At 52.8% G+C, this 16,958-nt stretch overlaps 6 protein-coding genes across 6 annotated transcripts; 3 read left to right on the top strand and 3 right to left on the bottom strand.

Annotated features, from left to right (window-relative positions):
- Nucleotides 1-1,121: 1,121 nt before the first annotated feature.
- Nucleotides 1,122-1,621, top strand: B0T26DRAFT_669499 (uncharacterized protein; the record flags this gene model as incomplete). The annotated part of the gene is made up of 2 exons (XM_060439058.1): nt 1,122-1,181; nt 1,304-1,621. 2 exons carry the CDS (start codon nt 1,122-1,124, stop codon nt 1,619-1,621), a joined length of 378 nt encoding a protein of 125 aa, XP_060301924.1.
- A 2,187-nt stretch (nt 1,622-3,808) lies between these two features.
- B0T26DRAFT_682684 (uncharacterized protein) lies at nt 3,809-4,543 on the bottom strand. Its single transcript, XM_060440758.1, has one exon. The coding sequence runs from the start codon at nt 4,317-4,319 to the stop codon at nt 3,993-3,995; it is 327 nt and encodes a 108-aa protein (XP_060301923.1). The 5' UTR covers nt 4,320-4,543; the 3' UTR covers nt 3,809-3,992.
- Nucleotides 4,544-6,293: 1,750 nt separating this feature from the next.
- Nucleotides 6,294-7,692, top strand: B0T26DRAFT_758506 (uncharacterized protein; the record flags this gene model as incomplete). Its single annotated transcript, XM_060446364.1, has 5 exons — nt 6,294-6,357; nt 6,646-6,707; nt 6,769-6,826; nt 7,023-7,279; nt 7,399-7,692. The coding sequence occupies 5 exons, from the start codon at nt 6,294-6,296 to the stop codon at nt 7,690-7,692; spliced, it is 735 nt and encodes a 244-aa protein (XP_060301922.1).
- A 1,601-nt stretch (nt 7,693-9,293) lies between these two features.
- B0T26DRAFT_745139 (uncharacterized protein) lies at nt 9,294-10,351 on the bottom strand (the record flags this gene model as incomplete). The annotated part of the gene is made up of 3 exons (XM_060444519.1): nt 9,294-9,361; nt 9,429-9,639; nt 9,671-10,351. The coding sequence occupies 3 exons, from the start codon at nt 10,349-10,351 to the stop codon at nt 9,294-9,296; spliced, it is 960 nt and encodes a 319-aa protein (XP_060301921.1).
- Nucleotides 10,352-11,941: 1,590 nt separating this feature from the next.
- Nucleotides 11,942-13,249, top strand: B0T26DRAFT_841465 (uncharacterized protein; the record flags this gene model as incomplete). The annotated part of the gene is made up of 5 exons (XM_060447553.1): nt 11,942-12,382; nt 12,432-12,565; nt 12,618-12,686; nt 12,746-13,149; nt 13,212-13,249. 5 exons carry the CDS (start codon nt 11,942-11,944, stop codon nt 13,247-13,249), a joined length of 1,086 nt encoding a protein of 361 aa, XP_060301920.1.
- Nucleotides 13,250-14,794: 1,545 nt separating this feature from the next.
- On the bottom strand, nt 14,795-16,279 carry B0T26DRAFT_3996 (uncharacterized protein). The gene is made up of 2 exons (XM_060434803.1): nt 15,243-16,279; nt 14,795-15,024 (listed from the first exon to the last, which is right to left on the bottom strand). The coding sequence occupies exon 1, from the start codon at nt 16,110-16,112 to the stop codon at nt 15,291-15,293; it is 822 nt and encodes a 273-aa protein (XP_060301919.1). The 5' UTR covers nt 16,113-16,279; the 3' UTR covers nt 14,795-15,024; nt 15,243-15,290.
- Nucleotides 16,280-16,958: the final 679 nt, after the last annotated feature.

The raw sequence follows: 16,958 nt of genomic DNA, 5'->3' as shown, positions 1-16,958 counted from the left end.
GAACCTATCAAGAGTTTTGTTGGCAATATTCGTGTATATAACCTCTTGTTTTTGAAGCGGGTTGTTAGTTCTGTTGGTCCTGTTTCGGTTGTGTAAAGGTGTGACTTACAGTACGCCAACAGACATGTCGTCAACGCAACCTCGGTCAGGCAGATCTAGATTGCCGGCAACTTTGCCCGGAACAGGAATCTTCGGCTGGTTGTCAAGTAACTCTCGTCTCCTTTGTATTCTTTTGTTCGTATCTGTAAATGCCATGGCCTCGCACCTAGGCCTCGCGTCAGACCAGGCCCTCCGCTCAACGTCGTGGCCGCCGACGGATCGTTCGTCACGGCCAGCCCAGACATCAACAGCGACCTGTTCTTTGCGCTGTGCGGTGGCGGCGGTGGCGCCTTCGGCATCGTCACGTCTGTCGTCAAAAGATGAACTAGAGTGGGAAGTGGTGCAGGACTGGGATGTGAAATGTGAAGCGCTGAGGGGTTAGCTGGAAAATTATGTGCAGGTTTTAGGTAAAGTATGAAGGAGTAGTCTGACGCGTAGTTTAGTCGTTAGTTTAACGAGATATGCGCAAAGCTAGACCCAGGTATATGTTTCATTTTATAGCATAGAGTGGCCAACGACACTTCTGGAGAAAGAACAGAAAGAAGTTTAATCGTCTCTCCGCGACGTTAAACACTATTTGCTGTGTCTTCCACACAACCTTTTGCCTGGATTTTACGTCAAAAAGACAATAGGGTTTCTCAGATACGCCCTTAAAAAGGGCCATTAGAGATAATATAAGCTAATGATACAAGCATTTTTAGCAAGTATTGTAGGCGTAGTTCAGATGCTCTCCCTAAAATTTAGATATCTTAACGATGCCGACAGACTTGGTATACCGGCTAACTCTCGAACCTTACTGCTGCCATCCAACATTAAACTTTTTGCTCAGGGCACATAAAGCCCAGCAGACCCGCCCATCCCCCACTCCCGTTGGCAACTGTTCAGCGTTCCACACGACTACATACTTCGCTTCCACTGCTAAAAACCTCACCACCCTGGCTAGCGCAACTGCTATTCCTGCAAACTACGTTATTATCGAACGTGTGAGACGAGGTGGGTACAATCCAAATTACGTACCAACAATGACTCAAGGGCCTCACTTTCCCCTACGCGCCTCCTCCCCAGGTGCCCCGGATGATAAGGTAAGCCTATTTGTTACTCATTTCTCACTTGAACTCCTCTTCACCCCCCTCTTCCCACATCGCGATTGACATCGTCTTTGCGTTCTTGCACATTTGGACTGACAAGCTGAACGCAAGATCAGGGACGCAACGCCAGGGCATCCCCGCAACGCAAGGGAGAGGCGACCAAACAGCCGGCCCGTATCGAGAACGAGGAGCTCAAGAGGGAGGGATGCCATTGTTGCAAGAGCGGATGTGGGCAGGCCGTGGCATTGCTGTTGGCTGTAATCCGGTTGGTAGTCGGGCTGGTGGCCATATTTTCGGTGCTGTTGGGCATATTGTCGGTGCTGTTGGGCGTATTGTCGGTGCTGATGGCCTGGGCGTTGGTGGTCTCGGTGTGGAGGTGGGATGGGAGCTTGCAGGGGATGGCCGAATTAATTTGGAGCATTTGGGGGTATTGATGGCACGGCTGGGAGAAAGCAGGACCTTTCACATCCTGCAACACCCTTCACGGAATGTGGACTCAATATTACATTGAATAATACCATTCCGTTTCTCAAAAGACGTCTTGGAAGGCCCGAAGTAGGGATATGAACCAATAATGCACGTGTTTCTAACAAGTGTTGTAGGTTGTTGTCAATGCTTTGGGAAGATTCCCACGTAACTAAACCACCGTAATAGGACTTTCACTACATCTCTCCTAATCATTAAGTTAGGTGGGGGGGTAAGCGAACACTACTGATTTAGAACATTCTGTATAAGCAGGAGTCCCAACTAACCCTCCAACAAAAGAAAGGGTGATCTTTTTATTTACAAAACTTCAATACAATCTTTGATATCCTCTGAATCATCCGCTTCTTCCGCATCTTCTAAAACCTCTGCTGCACGCCCTACAGCTCTCTGGGCCTCACGAATAGTCTGAATATTCGCAAAGGTGGTATTTGGATCTTCTTCAACCTTCTTCTTCTTTCTGGCTCTTATTGATTCGAGAGTGTGTTCTAGACCTTCAATCTTTCGCTTCCTAATAGCTAGTTCAAAGGCCTGTTTATCCAAAGCCTTACCAATCTTTCTGAGGAAGAGCTTATCCGCTGGCATTGCTTTGATGATGCGTGCGAACTTCTTTGCCTGCTCAACGTAATCACGTGCCTTTCTAGGAGTCCTCCACTGCACCCGATCGTCTCCATAATCCTCCAGGATTGGCATACGGAGTGTGCGAACCTCTGGGGTAACTATAGTAGTTCTTAAGGGGCGTGAAGTATTAGAATTCTTGAGGAGGAGTGGGCTTCTTAGCGGTTTGTTGACATTCAAGGGCCAAAGGCCTGATGCCTTCCATCCTGACTTAGCATTACTCTTAGTAATTGCCTCTGTGCGTGAAATCTGGTAGCATTCCAGAAACGCACGTTTTCCGGCTACAGAAGAGTCGTCAAAGGCGTTAGCAAGAAGGTCCTCAAGCCGTCTGCGATAAAGTCGTTTTAGGGGGCCAAATATGGCCAAATCTAGGGGTTGGAGGACATGGGAAGTATGGGGAGGCAGATAAATAATGTGAATATTGTTTGTGAATGCCTCCCACATATAATCGGCAGTTGTGTGGCTGCCATGGCCATCAATAATAAGGAGTCGTTTCTCAGAGGAGTTTGCTGGCTTGGTGAGAGGAATGAACACATTTTTTAACCATTTGAGGCTTGTCTCATCGGTAGTCCATCCTTTCTCAGTTGCTGTAAAGAACCAATCCTGAAATGGCTTCATATCCAAAGGAAACCATTGTTGTTGAACGCTTTTCCCCTTAAAAATGACCAAAGGAGGAAGGCAACGGCCAGCTGCTGAGATGCATTCGACAAAAGTGGTCCAAGTGCGGGTTCCAGGCTGTTTTTTTGAAGCGCCTTAAAGGCACGGCTTCCAATGACAAGGCCGTTGGTTTCTCTGCCTTCCATAATACCAGATTCGTCCTTGTTCCAGCGATTCTCTGGCTTAATCGCCTTGATAGCTGGTGTTTGGAAATGGTTGAACCAAGGTCGAATTGTTGACTCTGTAGCGCAGTTGACGCGGACCGAATCGACTCTCTTGGCCCTCTGAGTCTTCAAAATTCGATTGCGGTTAAGAAAGGCACGGCACCACCCCTTTCCAAGTGGTAAGGAGTCCCCCCTTTCAGCTAGAATACGGCGTGCAAGCTCCCTGATCTGTGCATGTGTAGGGGGCAATCCTAAATCTTGTTGAAGAAGAATCCATTCGACTAAACGATCCTCTTAGGTCTGTGTAAGCCTTTGCTCATCTTGATGAGCAACATTTCGAGGTAGGGAGCCATGTAGACGGCCATAAAGGGTGGAGGGTGGAACGTTCCATTTTCGCGCGACTTTGCGTAATCGATGTGTTCTGACGGCTTCCTCGCAAGCCTTGCGGAGGTCTTCTTCTGTATATGAAACCATTGTCAAGAGAAGAATAAAACGAATTGAAGATGAAGAGAATTGGAAAAGAATTGGTTGAGTTATGGGCTTTTTATATAAGAGGGTTGGTTGTGTTCCTCGCTTATCTAGAATGTTCTGGATCAGTGGCGTTCGCTTACTCCCCCACCTAACTTATCTTGTTTATATGCGGCCTTCTGTTTTGGAAATTTCCAGCACTTTTGCTCTCTCTCCTTTCTTATCCACCAAATAAGGCAGAGATGTATGTTTTGGACAGCGCGTACAAGATCACAAGGCCCAGGATTAGCTGGAGCACCCCGGCAGCTACCTTCATCTGTGTGCGACCCGAATTCATATGCCGGCAATTCATATGCCGGCAATTCGTATGCCGACAACCCAACCTCTCTGGGAGGATGGAATCCATCGGCCAGAGCTACCACACATCACTTGGATCGCCGTCGAAGATGCAGCCGATACCCATTCCAGGGTCCAAGCGATTGAACATGAGGACCGACTTGCCTGAAGACACTTCGGCCTTGGAAGCGCCAATGTGATGGTTCCCCAGGGTGTGTAGGCGAAAGGCGGCCAGTTCTTCTATTGTACTCGCGTAAACGGTAAAGGTTACGATCCAGCCGGATTTGTTTGGAAACTCTCGAATACTCCATGACCTAGAGAATTTCCAGTTTTTGTCTTCGGGATGCCGCCTATACCAGGAGTGTCCGTCTATTTTCTGTGTCGTCCACCATAAACCCCGTTGCATAAGCCCCGGCAGGATCAACACACTCGATCACGGCCTCGACAGCCCATGATGGGACCTTGGGTAATCGCTTTCGTAATGAGCCGTCGCTATTCCAGAGCGGAGCCATGATGAACCCAACATAATAGACTATGTCATCATGGGGCGGCATATTCTCCTTCGGCATTGTGGTTTGGGGGGGTGCGTGAGAAAGGCAGGGTTATTTTAGGTGTTGCAGGAGATGCGAGCATGGGAAGAGTGAAGGCGGCGGCGCCCGATCATAAATACCCAATGAGTAAGGTTCTAAAACCCCATGCTTACCTGGGTAAAGCTAAACCTAGACCTAGATAGTAGATACCACGGCATACGTGTGGAAAGGTTTGCAGAATTTATTTTGTCACAAGCCTCAGAGCCTGAGATGCCGACACGTAGGTATCTCTTTTCTTTCCGCGAACCTTGGCAAATTGTTATTACTATGCTATCTGTATTCCCGATATAATCTAACCTATGAAAGTTCATTTGAGGGGGCTTTCAGATATTAAAGAGGTTTCGAAACCTCACGGCCTACTCTTGAGGTTATTCGCCGAGGGATGCAATAGCAGTTAGATGTTCTTTTTATTAATCCTAGAAGCCTATCTGTTCGTGGTATTCCAACCACGTAGGTGTTCCAACGGGTCAAAAAGTGGTAGTACTACCGGGGGGGGGGGGGGGGTGTAAAGTTGTTCTGATTCATGTTCTGTTCTAGAAATCTATGGTGGGGGTTCTTGGCTTTGTACGTGGCCGTGCGAGGGCCGTGCGGCGCACGTGCTTGCAAGCACGTGCGCTAGCACGTGCATCGCACCGCCTCCCTTCCAGCGCAGAGTACGGTCACCAACATCGCTATTCCAACACTATCCATCCCCTAGAATTACGTATTAAATAAAGCTATAGTTATCTCTCTTTTATTTGTGTAAACGCAGTTGATTTTCTATCTGGACCACCTGTCCCTTCGTTAATGCCTAACCTTATTTTCTCTCTATGTTAACGAAGACAGGCGCCAGGGAGACTTTATCCCTATATGTAGTTAGGTATGCGACATATAGATTAAAGTTGGTCACGAAAAAAATCCAATAACCGGCGGAAGCACGAAGCACCAGTCTAACACGAAAGGTCCTCGGATCCGGCAGACTACAACTTGCGCATTACATGCCGGCCGCTCCGCTCCACACACCCGAACTTTGAACGGCCCGGAGCCGTCAAGGTTCGGCGCAACCATGGATTTGCCAATGATACGTACACCGAGAAGACCCACGCCGTGCCGTGGTGTCAAATTCAATCGACCGGCACGAGTACAAATAGAACAAGAATGCTGCAATTGACGAAAGGGTCTTGCACACGTCTTCTAGTCCTCACCAAAATCCACCAGATCAACCAAATCCATCATATAGTTGGTATATTAGCCTCGTTTTTGCAATAAGTGCACATTTCAGCGCTGGCACCAATCAAAATAAATGCCAAATGAATCAAATAAGGAAACCCGTATTTGCAGGCAAATAAGCCATTTTGGAGGTCAAATAAAACCTACCCAACCAGAGAGAGCCCCTCAAACAGATAAATACACCATTTTGGGCCTCAAATACAGTCAAATAAGGCTTTATATTTGGCCTGATTGAATTGATGCCAGCGCTGGCACATTTTGGTGAAGAAGGTGGATTTTTGCTAGGTGCGGCCTAAGCGCCCATGTGCCTGGGGTCCGGCTAGACATTCCCTTCTCAGATAGCTCGTGAAAGGCCCCAAGTAGGGTTACCGGCCAACGGTGTGTGCGGTTTTAGCGGGTCTTCGAGACCTGGGGGCCCTGGCTGGGAGTAAGGTAATTGAACGGCACCAATAGAGTTACACTGGCTAACTCACGATCCTTGCTGCCGCTATGTAATTAGCATCAAAATTTTCAGGGTACGAAAGCTTACCAAATGTCCATATTGTGCTATAGTTATTATTTTGATCCCGCCTCACGAAACGATGGGGGCCCAGAAGAAAAGGTGGACTTCCATTTTCCTCCTCTGGGTCCTGCGGCAGTCAAGAAGTCGCTGAAAAAGAAGAGGACTCCTAGGCGGCAGAGAACGCGTGATAGACTGCGCTCGCATCTAGACTACTAGCCTGGTTCCGTCGCGACTCCTCCTTGTGCGCTGCCTGCCAATCCCAGTGGCTATATCTCGGCAGATACCCCATTACGAATAAGCTGGTAACACGTCAGATACTCAATACGCTTGGGCAGTCCTCTCAATTATAGCAATCGCGCCTCTCCTCCAGTCGGGGTTCCATTCACAGACTATTTCAGCATTAAATGTAACCATATCCACACAATGCCAAGCTAACATCGGGGAGCTGCATAACCGCAAGGAAGGAATTGTACAGTTTTGGAACGAGGTGAAGGTGGGAGGCAGGAGTTACAGCCATGTGACTGCTATTGCCCAAAACTTGCCTACCACAGCAGGCGCAACCGCCATACCCGGCACAGCATCGTCACCAACCCGAGAGTGACAGCCTGGAAAGTGCTCTTTCCAAGTCGTACATGCCGGAAACACGGCCCAAGAGGTGGTTGCCCTCAATGCATACAAACCCAAGGAAGGAACTCATGTGCGTTCCGTGTTCATTTTAAATACTTGCTGCACTCGACCAACTTCGAACTTTTCTTCCTTTTCTCTTCAGGTTTACAATAATAAATCTTAAAAAAAAATCAATATGCAGCATTTTCGCTCCCGACTCCCCGTCCCATCTCCCACTTCCACACCCCGGGCAGCCAACGCCCCACCAAAATCCACCGCTGTGCCCGGATGCCCCCAGCACTATCAGGCATCCCCAGACAACGGCGGCGACACGTCTTCCCCGCCACATCGGCAACCACGACCAGTCAGCACCACGCCTTCCTCCTCCTCCGAGTCGCCATCGGTGACAAACAACAGATCTTGGTTGGCCGGCTATCTGGGGTTCTTCCACGGGACAAGGTAAGCCACCTTCTGTACCTTTGCTGCTTTTCTCTTAGCGCCCCCACTCCCGCGCGTCTTCATCACCCCTTGCAGGACTTTATGTTCTTGGAAATCCGGACTAATGCGCTGTGCTGCAGAGTGACCCGAAGAACCTGGAGCGTCAACACCTGCCCAAGTCCGGGACAGCCCAGGGCCCCAAAGCCAAAGCCAAGGTGGCCACCAAGCCTCCAAGTCCGGTCAAGACCGGAGGGCTCGAGAGGGAGGGGTGCGATGGTTGTGGGAGCGGATGGGGGCGGGGCGTGTTCATGTCGTTCGCTGGGAGTGTCCGGGTGCTGGCGTGGAGTGTCCGGGTGCTGGCGTGGAGTGTTCGGGTGCTGGCGTGGAGTGCTCGGTTGCTGGCGTGGAGTGTCCGGGTGCTGCGTGGGCGGTGAGCGCAGCGGTGGTGTCGGTGGCCGCGGCGTTAGTGTTCGAGGTGTGAAAGTCGGACGGAACACTGGAGGGGTTGGGTCAACTTTTCGGTGGCGGGCCTTCGGGCCGTAATGGAACAGCGGGGGGGAGGTAATACTTTTATTGTTTTTTTTTTCTTTCTTTTCTTTTTCTTTTTTCTTTTCTTTCGTTTTTCTTTTCTTTTTCTTCTTCATTTTTTAATATTACAGCGAATTTCTTTATCCTAGCCTTTGCTCGATCCTGTGTGATAACTAATCATTAGATCGTCGCTCCAGCACCCACCGTCGAGTCCATCTCAGTGGTGGCGTAATGCTGGGTAGGTCCAAGGTTTGGACTTACGAATAATTAGGTCAAGAGCCCAGTCAAGGGTACTTCGGGTTCCTCAAAGCCTCACCTTTCGCATCCGTTTATCATGAATGGATTTCAGTGATGATTAAGAGACAACTTCCTTTATCAGCGACTCCTGAATGTTACCCTCCCCCCCTCCCTCTCAAATACCTGGGCAAACATAAGTGTTGAACACGGCGAAGATAATGGCCAAGCCGACAAGCCATCGAAGTATCCCCCCAACCGTTTTCGCCATCAGCGTACGACGCCAGCTATTTTCTACCATAGATTCCATCGGCCACATCCACCACGGGTTCGTTGGGTGTTCGTCGTAGATGCAGTTAATGCAGTATCCAGGAAGGTCACGATCGAACATTTAAACAATCTTGCCAGAAGGGTTTTCAGTCATGGCGGCGGAAACATACTGCCTCGTCAACGTTTACAGGCGAAACCTGGACGGGCTCTTGATCGTAGGCGTATGAAAGGCGATAGTTCCAGTCCAGCGGGACTTTGTAGCGGGCTTGTTGGGAAACTCGCGAATGCCCCAAGACCGAGTAAACTGTTAATACCCTTCTTTGGGGCGATATTCGAACGAAGATTGCTCATAGACCAAATTTCGTACGGTCCACCATAACCCCCTCTATATATATCCCGGCCCGTTAATAACGTCGAACGAGAGCATGATATACTAAGGGGCGTTTTGTGGTGTCATTAGTGAGAATCTCTCCCAGTTACTGGGCGGCGATACTATGCAGATCTCGACGGTGTATTGTTTTTCGCCATCTGGCATATAGCTAGCTATGGGAGTCCATGGATCTTGGGAGGGAGGGGGGTTAAAGGGTAATGGTGTAATGGTGTATTGGAGTCTCAGAGGAGGTTCATACAAGGTAACAAAATGGATAAAATTGATAAAATGGGTAGGACGCGCCGTAATGAATAAATCTTGATCAACACGGTTCAGTGACTTCATAGTTGCCTAGCAAAACTTAACTGGTACCTAAGTTAAGTCAGTATCGAGGACTGTGTTTCTTGGCGCATTAAGGTTGCTTGCAGAAACTCCCAATACCAAAATGCGGAGAATTGGATGCTAACTTAAAAGGTTATTTGACACACTTCCAAGCTCATTGGCTTTCTCTTGCTAACTATCCACATTGTCTTGATATATCTACCTATCTTTTAGACAAATATATCTACCCACCATTAGACAAATATATCTACCCATCCTTTAGACAAACCATTACCCCTACTCCTTGGCCGTCTAAAGGTCCGCGTCGGGGTTATCCAACCATGTGGACAACCTGTCGAGGGCGGAGAGATCGCGCGAGGCTACAATGGGTCAACAAACAAATCACGATGCAGCGCACAATAGACAAAGCCATGCAGGGCAACGCACCTTTGGACACGTCACAGCTGCGTTCCCAATCCGGCATGACAGTCGAGGGGCCTATCTTTTTGCCCAGCGGCCGGCACGAGCCGAAATCAGCGAGCAGAGGCCTCTGGTCGGCGCCCAGCAGGACACTGGTCGGACAGATGTCGTTGTGGGCGACGCCGACGACGCCGTGCAGGTTGGCGACGGCGGACCGCAGCGCGGCCATGAACGCGCGCTTGTCAGCCAGGGCCCTTCCGTCCCGGTACACGTGGTCCCGCAGCGAGGGCCCCGGGCCCGTGGTCCAGCACGACGGCCGTCGCGAAGCCGCGCCGCTCGCGCGCGCCGAGGTAGCCGACGATGTTGGGGTGCGGCGGGCGGTGCTGCGCGATGAGCCGCAGCGCTTCGATCTCGCTGCGCAGCGCCGAGGGCACCGACAGGAAGGACTTGTCCTCAGGGTCGTGGCCCAGGACGAGCGGCGTGGCGACGTATTTCACGTAGACCTGGTCCGAGGGGAAGCCGGGCGGCTCGCCGGCGACCGTCACGGGGAAGGCGAAGGGCAGCTCCGGGTATATACGGGCGTCGGGGACATCGCGGAGACGGCGTTTGATGTCCTCGGCCTTTAGGACGCCCTTGAGCTGCTTGAAGGTGCGTTCGGGCCCGGGCAGCACGCCTTGGAAAACTTTGTCGGGCAAGCCCTTGAAGTTGGCGGCGCCGAGCTTCAGGCGGTCGTCCTCATCGCGAGAGTAGAAGAGAATTTTGTCGCTAGTCACTAGCTCCGACATTTTAGGGTCGGTCGACACCTCGCTGTACACTTCAAAGGCAAGTTTGCTGACGGCGAGCTTATTAAGGGGCGCTTTGCTGACGGCGAGCTTTTTAAGGAGCGCTTTGCTGACGGCGAGCTTTTTAAGGGGCGCTTTGCTGACGGTGGGCTTCTTAACTGGCGCCATGCTGGGTGTTTTGGCACGAGTGGTCGAGAAGCGACGAAGGAGACAGGTGGACTAGCAAGAAACAGTTAATACAGCCAAGTTGATGCCTTTTGACTGACTGGGAATAAAGGAATTCCAAAGACCCCGCTTGAAGCTATCGTTCCTAAAGTACTCCTCACTCGGGTGGCTTTGCTACTTCCGTCTTCAACTAAACAAACCGCTAGTAAGGGGCCCTGAACGGCCTCACCTTCTACTCGGCTGGTACGCCTACTGGCAACGAATCCACGCACTAGTTGCGAGGGGGGAGTTGACCTAGCTTGTCTGTGCAACCATAACCACCTTTGAGGAGAATGCTGAACTCTCATGTTCGGTGCTAGATGTTGCCCAAATTCTGATCAGGACTCAAGTCAAGGGTGGTAAAGGATATTCCTTCCTCTGCTTACATACATCACCTCTCAAGGCTACCACCGGTCCACCAGCCAGCCCCCACAACCACCCATCACGTCGCCAGCCCTCAAAACCACCCCCACCACGTCACCGCCACCTCATCAGAAACACCTCCTACATCACCTCGATGCAACTGCACACGTGGTGCATCCCGCATTCCAAGACAGGGTGCCGAGCGGCTCAGCAGAACCCCACGGCACTGTCACTGCCGACGCGTTGTTCTCCAACATGACTGGCCAGCAGCCCTGGCCTCCCATATCACAGCCTGGAAATGGGAAGGAAGGCCTCGGGCCAAGTGTGGCCGAATGTTCCACGCGGGGGGAGCCGATCGAGGGAGCGATCGGTACAGAAACACGACGTGACATAGGCTAAAGGCGAAGAATATTCTTTCTCGTTCGCTGCAGCGCTGCCGTCACCCATCCTGTCTTGGTTGTTTCGACCGAACCCCAGCTCTTTCCCGGGAAAGGACGCACCACAAAGGGGCGTCACATGAACAGCCGTCCATCTCCCATCCGTGGCCACGGTTCAATTCAGACGCAGGAGTCGGGTGGCGACGTCGACGCTCGCAATGGAACCATTCTATGCACGACGCGAGCCGCCCGTTGCCCGGTCATGACAGGTTGGGCGCCGTCGAATCAGAAATTTGCCGTCATCTCGACCCAGTTTATCTGGCAACCCCTTCGCACGACGGGGACCGGTTCCTGGGGGGGGGGGGGGGGGACGGGGGGGCAGCCGGGGTCTGGCGTGGTAAAAGCAGTTTTGCCGGCAAATGTGGTCGACGGCGACCACCATATCATCCCTATTTACCCCACAAAAACGCAATCAAGTTTACCCCATACTCCCGCTCCGATAGGTTGCGGGGGCGCGGCTAGGAGCCACGGCGCCGATATTGACCAATATACACAATATACCAAATTTGGCCTCATGACTCGGCATTTCGTGTCTCTGTCACACGACGGCAGTTGGGCCACGCCGAACGTGGAAAACAAGGGCAGCCCTGGCGGAAAATGGGGCTGGCCAAAACGATATAGACCGGCGTCTGGCTGCCCTCGTCGTGGCTGCTGCCCCCTTTTCTGCTCTGCACCCAGTCCCAGCAACCGTCACTCCCTCCTCCCTGCCAGCCCACGACCGAGAGAGACCGTTCTTGTCCGTCTGTCCGCCACGATGCATTGGAGCACCGCCATCCTCGCCTTCGCGGCACTCGCCGACGCGGCGCCGCCCATCACGGCGCGCCAGGGCCGCACCACCATGCTGCGGTTCGGCTGCCCGCAGGTAGTGATCGACCGTTTGGATCCCCTGGTCAACCCGGGCCAGATGCCCACGCCGCACGTGCACCAGATTGTCGGCGGCAACGCCTTCAACGCCACCATGACGACGGGCGACGTGTCGGGCAAGGCCAGCTGCACCACGTGCCAGTTCTCGGACGACTTCTCCAACTACTGGACCGCCAACCTGTACTTCAAGGCCCGCAACGGCAGCTACAAGCGCGTCACCCAGGGCAGCGCCGCCCTGCAGTTCAACGACAAGTTCAGCAACCAGATCAACGGCGGCATCCTGATCTACTACGTCTCGGCCAACCCGGGCAAGATCACCGCCTTCAAGCCGGTATGTTCCCTCGCCAAATTGTCTGGGCCGCGCTGATTTGTGTCTGTAGGGCTTCCGCATGCTGGTCGGCGACCCGAACATGCGCTCGCGCCCCGACACCTCGCTCAAGAGGCAGAACTGCTACCGGTGCTACACCGGGCCCAACTTTGGCGGCGACACTGGCGCTCCTTGCCAGGACAACAAGTACGTGCCAGCTGTCTGCCATTTCACGAGTATCAACTAACCCGAACTACAGCGTCGACTCGGAGGCCCTCCCCAAGAAGGCCTGCGCCGGCGGCATCCGCAGCAACATCCACTTCCCGACGTAAGTCTACCGCGCCTTCTAGCGGTTACAAGATGAAGCAAAAGCTAAACCTCCAACAGCTGCTGGGACGGCAAGAACCTCGACACGCCGAACCACAAGGACCACGTCGCGTACCCCGTCACGGGGCCGGCCAACTTCCTCAGCCTGGGCGGCGACTGCCCGGCGTCGCACCCGGTACGCATCCCGCAGCTGATGTACGAGGTGGTGTGGGACACCACCAAGTTCAACGACAAGTCGCAGTGGCCCGCCGACGGCTCGCAGCCGTTCGTGCTCAGCACCGGCGACCCGACCGGCCTGGGCCAGCACGCCGACTACGTGTTCGGCTGGAAGGCCGACTCCTTGCAGAAGGCCATGGACACCGCCGGATGCATGGGCGCCACGTGTGGCTCGCTCAAGACGCAGAGTATCGATGCTGCCCGAAAGTGCTCCGTCAAGCCCCTCGTCCACGAGAACGTCGATGGCTGTGAGTTTTGTTCCTGGTCCGTGTTCTGCTGTGAGCTTTACTGACTCTCTCGTGTCACACAGGGCTCACCAAGCTCCCCGGCACCGACATGCCCATGTAAAAGGTCACCAATCAACCCACCCACCCATCCATCCAACCAACCGTGTAAACATGCCTTACCATAGATATAGTCTTGTATGTAGAGCAGCTGCTGCCTCCCTTCTCGGCGCTACAACGTAGTGCGGAAGAAGGGAGCAGAAGTGCTAATTATCTTATCTATATCGCTCATCGAGTCACCCCCGTTTCGTTTCCTGCATTGTGAGGTAGTCATTAGTCGGGCCCTGCTGCGGGGGCTGTGAAGGAGAGCGCGCCTGCAGAAGCTTTTCGTTTCGCTTACCTTGAGTGTTGTTTTGAAGCATGGTGTTTTGTTGGGGGCTGTTGCATGCTGTATTTATCTCGAGGCTGAAGACTGAAATATCTTGTCGAGAGCGAAATAAAACTCCGCCGTTTCTCCCAGCTGTCTACTTGGATAGGGTAAGGAAGAAGTGCCAAGTTCTCTCTCAGGGCGAAAAGCAGTTGTTGACGTCATAAGGTAAGGTTTTCAGAGCCTTTCAGCTGTGGAATGCGGGAGACAAGCTCTCGCGCGTTGGCTAACATCCTTGTGGGTTTTCGGGTTGATCAGTTGCTCTGCTTGGCTGTTGATCGGATTCACGGGTTGTCGGGTCAATCGGGTACGCGGTAGGCTGTTGATTGACGAAGTTGACGATACGTAAAGGTATATAGTTGTGTAGTTGAGTGAGGGCAAGTTCGTTGACGAAGTGGAAGTGTTCGTGGTATTCCAACCACGTAGGTGTTCCAACGAGTCAAAAAGTGGTAGTACTACCGGGGGGGGGGGGGGGGGGGGGGTGTAAAGTTGTTCTGATTCATTCTCTCCCCGGAACTAAGGTAGGTTCTGCTTGCGACCGGGGTTTTTGTGTGTGTGTGTGTGAGAGGTCCGCGCGCCGCACGTGCCTACTTGCACGTACGTACTCGCGCGATCTCTGCTTCCTCCCTGCTAGTGTGCGGTCACCAGTATCGCTATTCCAACAGGAAGATCCTAAAATCGTCCGTGGTAAGATACCGTTACTTGGCGGGGCGCTCCAGGCGGGGCCAGAATGGCCAAAGCTGCCTTCTTTGGGGTGCGGCCTGCGCGCAACACTGTTTTTTTTTATGAAAATAGGTGCGTTGCAAAGCGCGTTTGACGGTGATCAATATGATGCACAAATGATGCAAACAGCTTCAGTTGTGGAAGCAAAAGGAGCTCATAACCTATGCGAGGTGCACTGTTACTAGGAAAACGTTGTTGATTGCTTGAGGAATCTAAACTTGGAGCCTGATCGGCTCGCTACCGGCACCGGCGGGGTACCGGCGAAACAGGGGTCAAATCATGCCAAGAGACATTTCTTAGACGCGCTTGACCCTTTTTAGTACCAAATTTGTATGCCAGGTGGGGATTGAGCGTTTCTTACCGGCGAAACCCATGTGATGCCCGTGCTCTCGATGTACCGACTAGCTCAGCCACCGGGCTTTCCCCAAGACGGCAAAGATCGCCAGTTCTCAGCGGTAAAAAACCCCTGCTACCGACGAGTTTTCTACCAGCGAAAAATGGCTGGTACGGTGGTAGGAGAGCGGCCTGTGGTCGGTTTGAAGCCTGGATTGCGGCAGAGGAGGCGAACGTTGTTGACGACGGCCAATATCACCGGGTCTCGGTTTATTGTTGTTCGAGTTGTTGTTTTTCTATGGCTTCCACCCTACCACCCGACAGAGCCGTGGCCGCGTACGCAGCGGCTGCAATTGGCGCAGTTCGCTGTATTCTTGGCCAAAGAAGACCTCGTAGTACTATCCACCCGAAAGGACCTGTTGGTGCCGTCGAATTAGCTAGGAGTATCCTCGATGGCTCGGATACCCAGTTCCAAGACCTCTTCCGCCTGGATAAACAGACCTTCAAACAGTTGGTCTCTTAGCTCCAAAATAACGCTGGTCTTCAGCGGTCTCGGTACCAGTTTCCTGAGCAAAAGGTTATGGTAAGCCTCTGGATATTTGCCCACGCAGAGAGTAAGAGGAATACTGCCCACCGGTTCCAAATCAGCCAGAGTACTGTATCCGATATCGTGGCCCAGCTCTTACCAATGTTCCAAGCACTCCATAACGCGTTTGTCCGCCTGCCACGCGGCCGCAATATCACCAGCACCAGCAAGCTTTGGCTCCGCCAGTATTATAGCTGCCTGACTGAACGACTCGCCTAGAAACCCGCTCTCGCTCTGGGCGGTCTTCCTCACTCTCGCCGTAGGCGGCACCGAAATAGGAGGCGTACTATTGCGCGGTGGGGTCTGGTCTGGGTCAGTCTCTAGGCGATGCCGTTGAGCAGGAGTTAACCGTTGAGTAGGTGTCGATACAGCCCGCGACGACGAACTCGAACGCGCCAGAATATCGTCTACGTCATCTGCGTCCAACAGTTCTGGGTTATCACGGCCGGAATCCTCGCCAGAGTCGACATCGCCAGAGTCGACAGGGAGTAAGGATATCGCTTGCAAATCGGCCGCCTCGACGATATCAAACCCGCTTGCTTGCTCCCTCCAGAATACGACCTCATATACATCGCGGTCACCAAGCGGGGTATATCGCAGCCACCCGTGATCACGATGCCTCGTATTGTTCCTCATAAAAAAGGACTCCCACGTCGTGTCGGATGTCTCTGGAAGCCGGGTATCGTAGTTGTATGAGACCCCGGAATACCCCAGCAACATCTCGAATGCTTGATATCGACGACGCTCAGTATCGTATTTGCCCAAAACAGTGTTTTTTGACCAGGGGAACTGCGGCCATAATTGCTGACAACGGCTCAAAACAGTATCCCAAGCAGGGCCGTAGTCCCGCTTCTTCGAACCGTTGAAGAAGCATTGGTTCTTGCAGTCTCTGAACCAAAGCATCACTTGCGCGGTCATCTCAACGCTGAAGACGACCTTCTTCAGTTGCTTGGTAGCGGGTGCCCTTCTCTTCTTCGCTAGACTATTATTGATGGGGGGGCGGCGCGTTTGCGACCCGATATCGCGCCCAAAGGTCGGGTGGACGCATCGTCGGTACTAACGGTGATAGACGACGGCTGGGATAGTTGTGTAGGGAATTGGGGCGGCGGGTCGTCGATATCTTTGTCGTTGACTGTCACCGGGGGCAGAGGAGCCGTCAGGGGCGGTGGGTTGTTGGTATCTTGCCAGCCGTCGTGGGTGAGGTCAATGGCTATATCGACAGCCAGGTCGTCGAACGCAGGCTCAACCAACGCATGAGCAACAAGCCCAGCAACAATGGTATCGTCAACTTCGTGGAGGGACATCTTGCGGCAACAAGGCGGCAAATTGGTGGCATCACGAAAATCGACGGGTGGCTAGTGGAGCCCCTGAAAACGCGGGAAAACAGGGGCTTCGGTACGTACTCCATCGCCAAACAGGGGGGCAGGCGATACATCTTGGCAAACCCACTTAATCAAGCCACCAAAAGTCACGACCTCGCCGGTAGCCCGCCGGTGTCGGTAGCGAGCCGATCATGCTCTTATGTGCCCGCAGGCGAAAAGTCTGGTGCGGGAATAGGCTGGTGGGGGAAAGGCTGGTGGTGCATGGACCACTAGGTGGTTCAAGCTAGGCCAGGCTTGGCCTGTGCCTCACACAAGAGAAACGGTAGGCCCATGGTGCCTGCCTGGGCCGGTTTGCGAGCTCTCGAAACATTTTGCCTGTCAGCGCTGTTCGGATGCGCTTGACTAGGTAGACTTGGATGAGAGTTAGCAACCTCATTGCACC

Source organism: Lasiosphaeria miniovina (assembly GCF_030549165.1).
Source record: "Lasiosphaeria miniovina strain SMH2392-1A chromosome Unknown B0T26scaffold_1, whole genome shotgun sequence".
NCBI classification, from domain to species: Eukaryota; Fungi; Ascomycota; class Sordariomycetes; order Sordariales; family Lasiosphaeriaceae; genus Lasiosphaeria; species Lasiosphaeria miniovina.
This window is presented reverse-complemented; position numbering and strand designations above follow the sequence as displayed.

Excerpts from the sequence above, each read along its gene's own strand:
- B0T26DRAFT_3996 (XM_060434803.1), bottom strand. The coding sequence starts at position 16,112 with ATGACCGCGCAAGTGATGCTTTGGTTCAGAGACTGCAAGAACCAATGC.
- B0T26DRAFT_682684 (XM_060440758.1), bottom strand. The coding sequence starts at position 4,319 with ATGCAACGGGGTTTATGGTGGACGACACAGAAAATAGACGGACACTCC.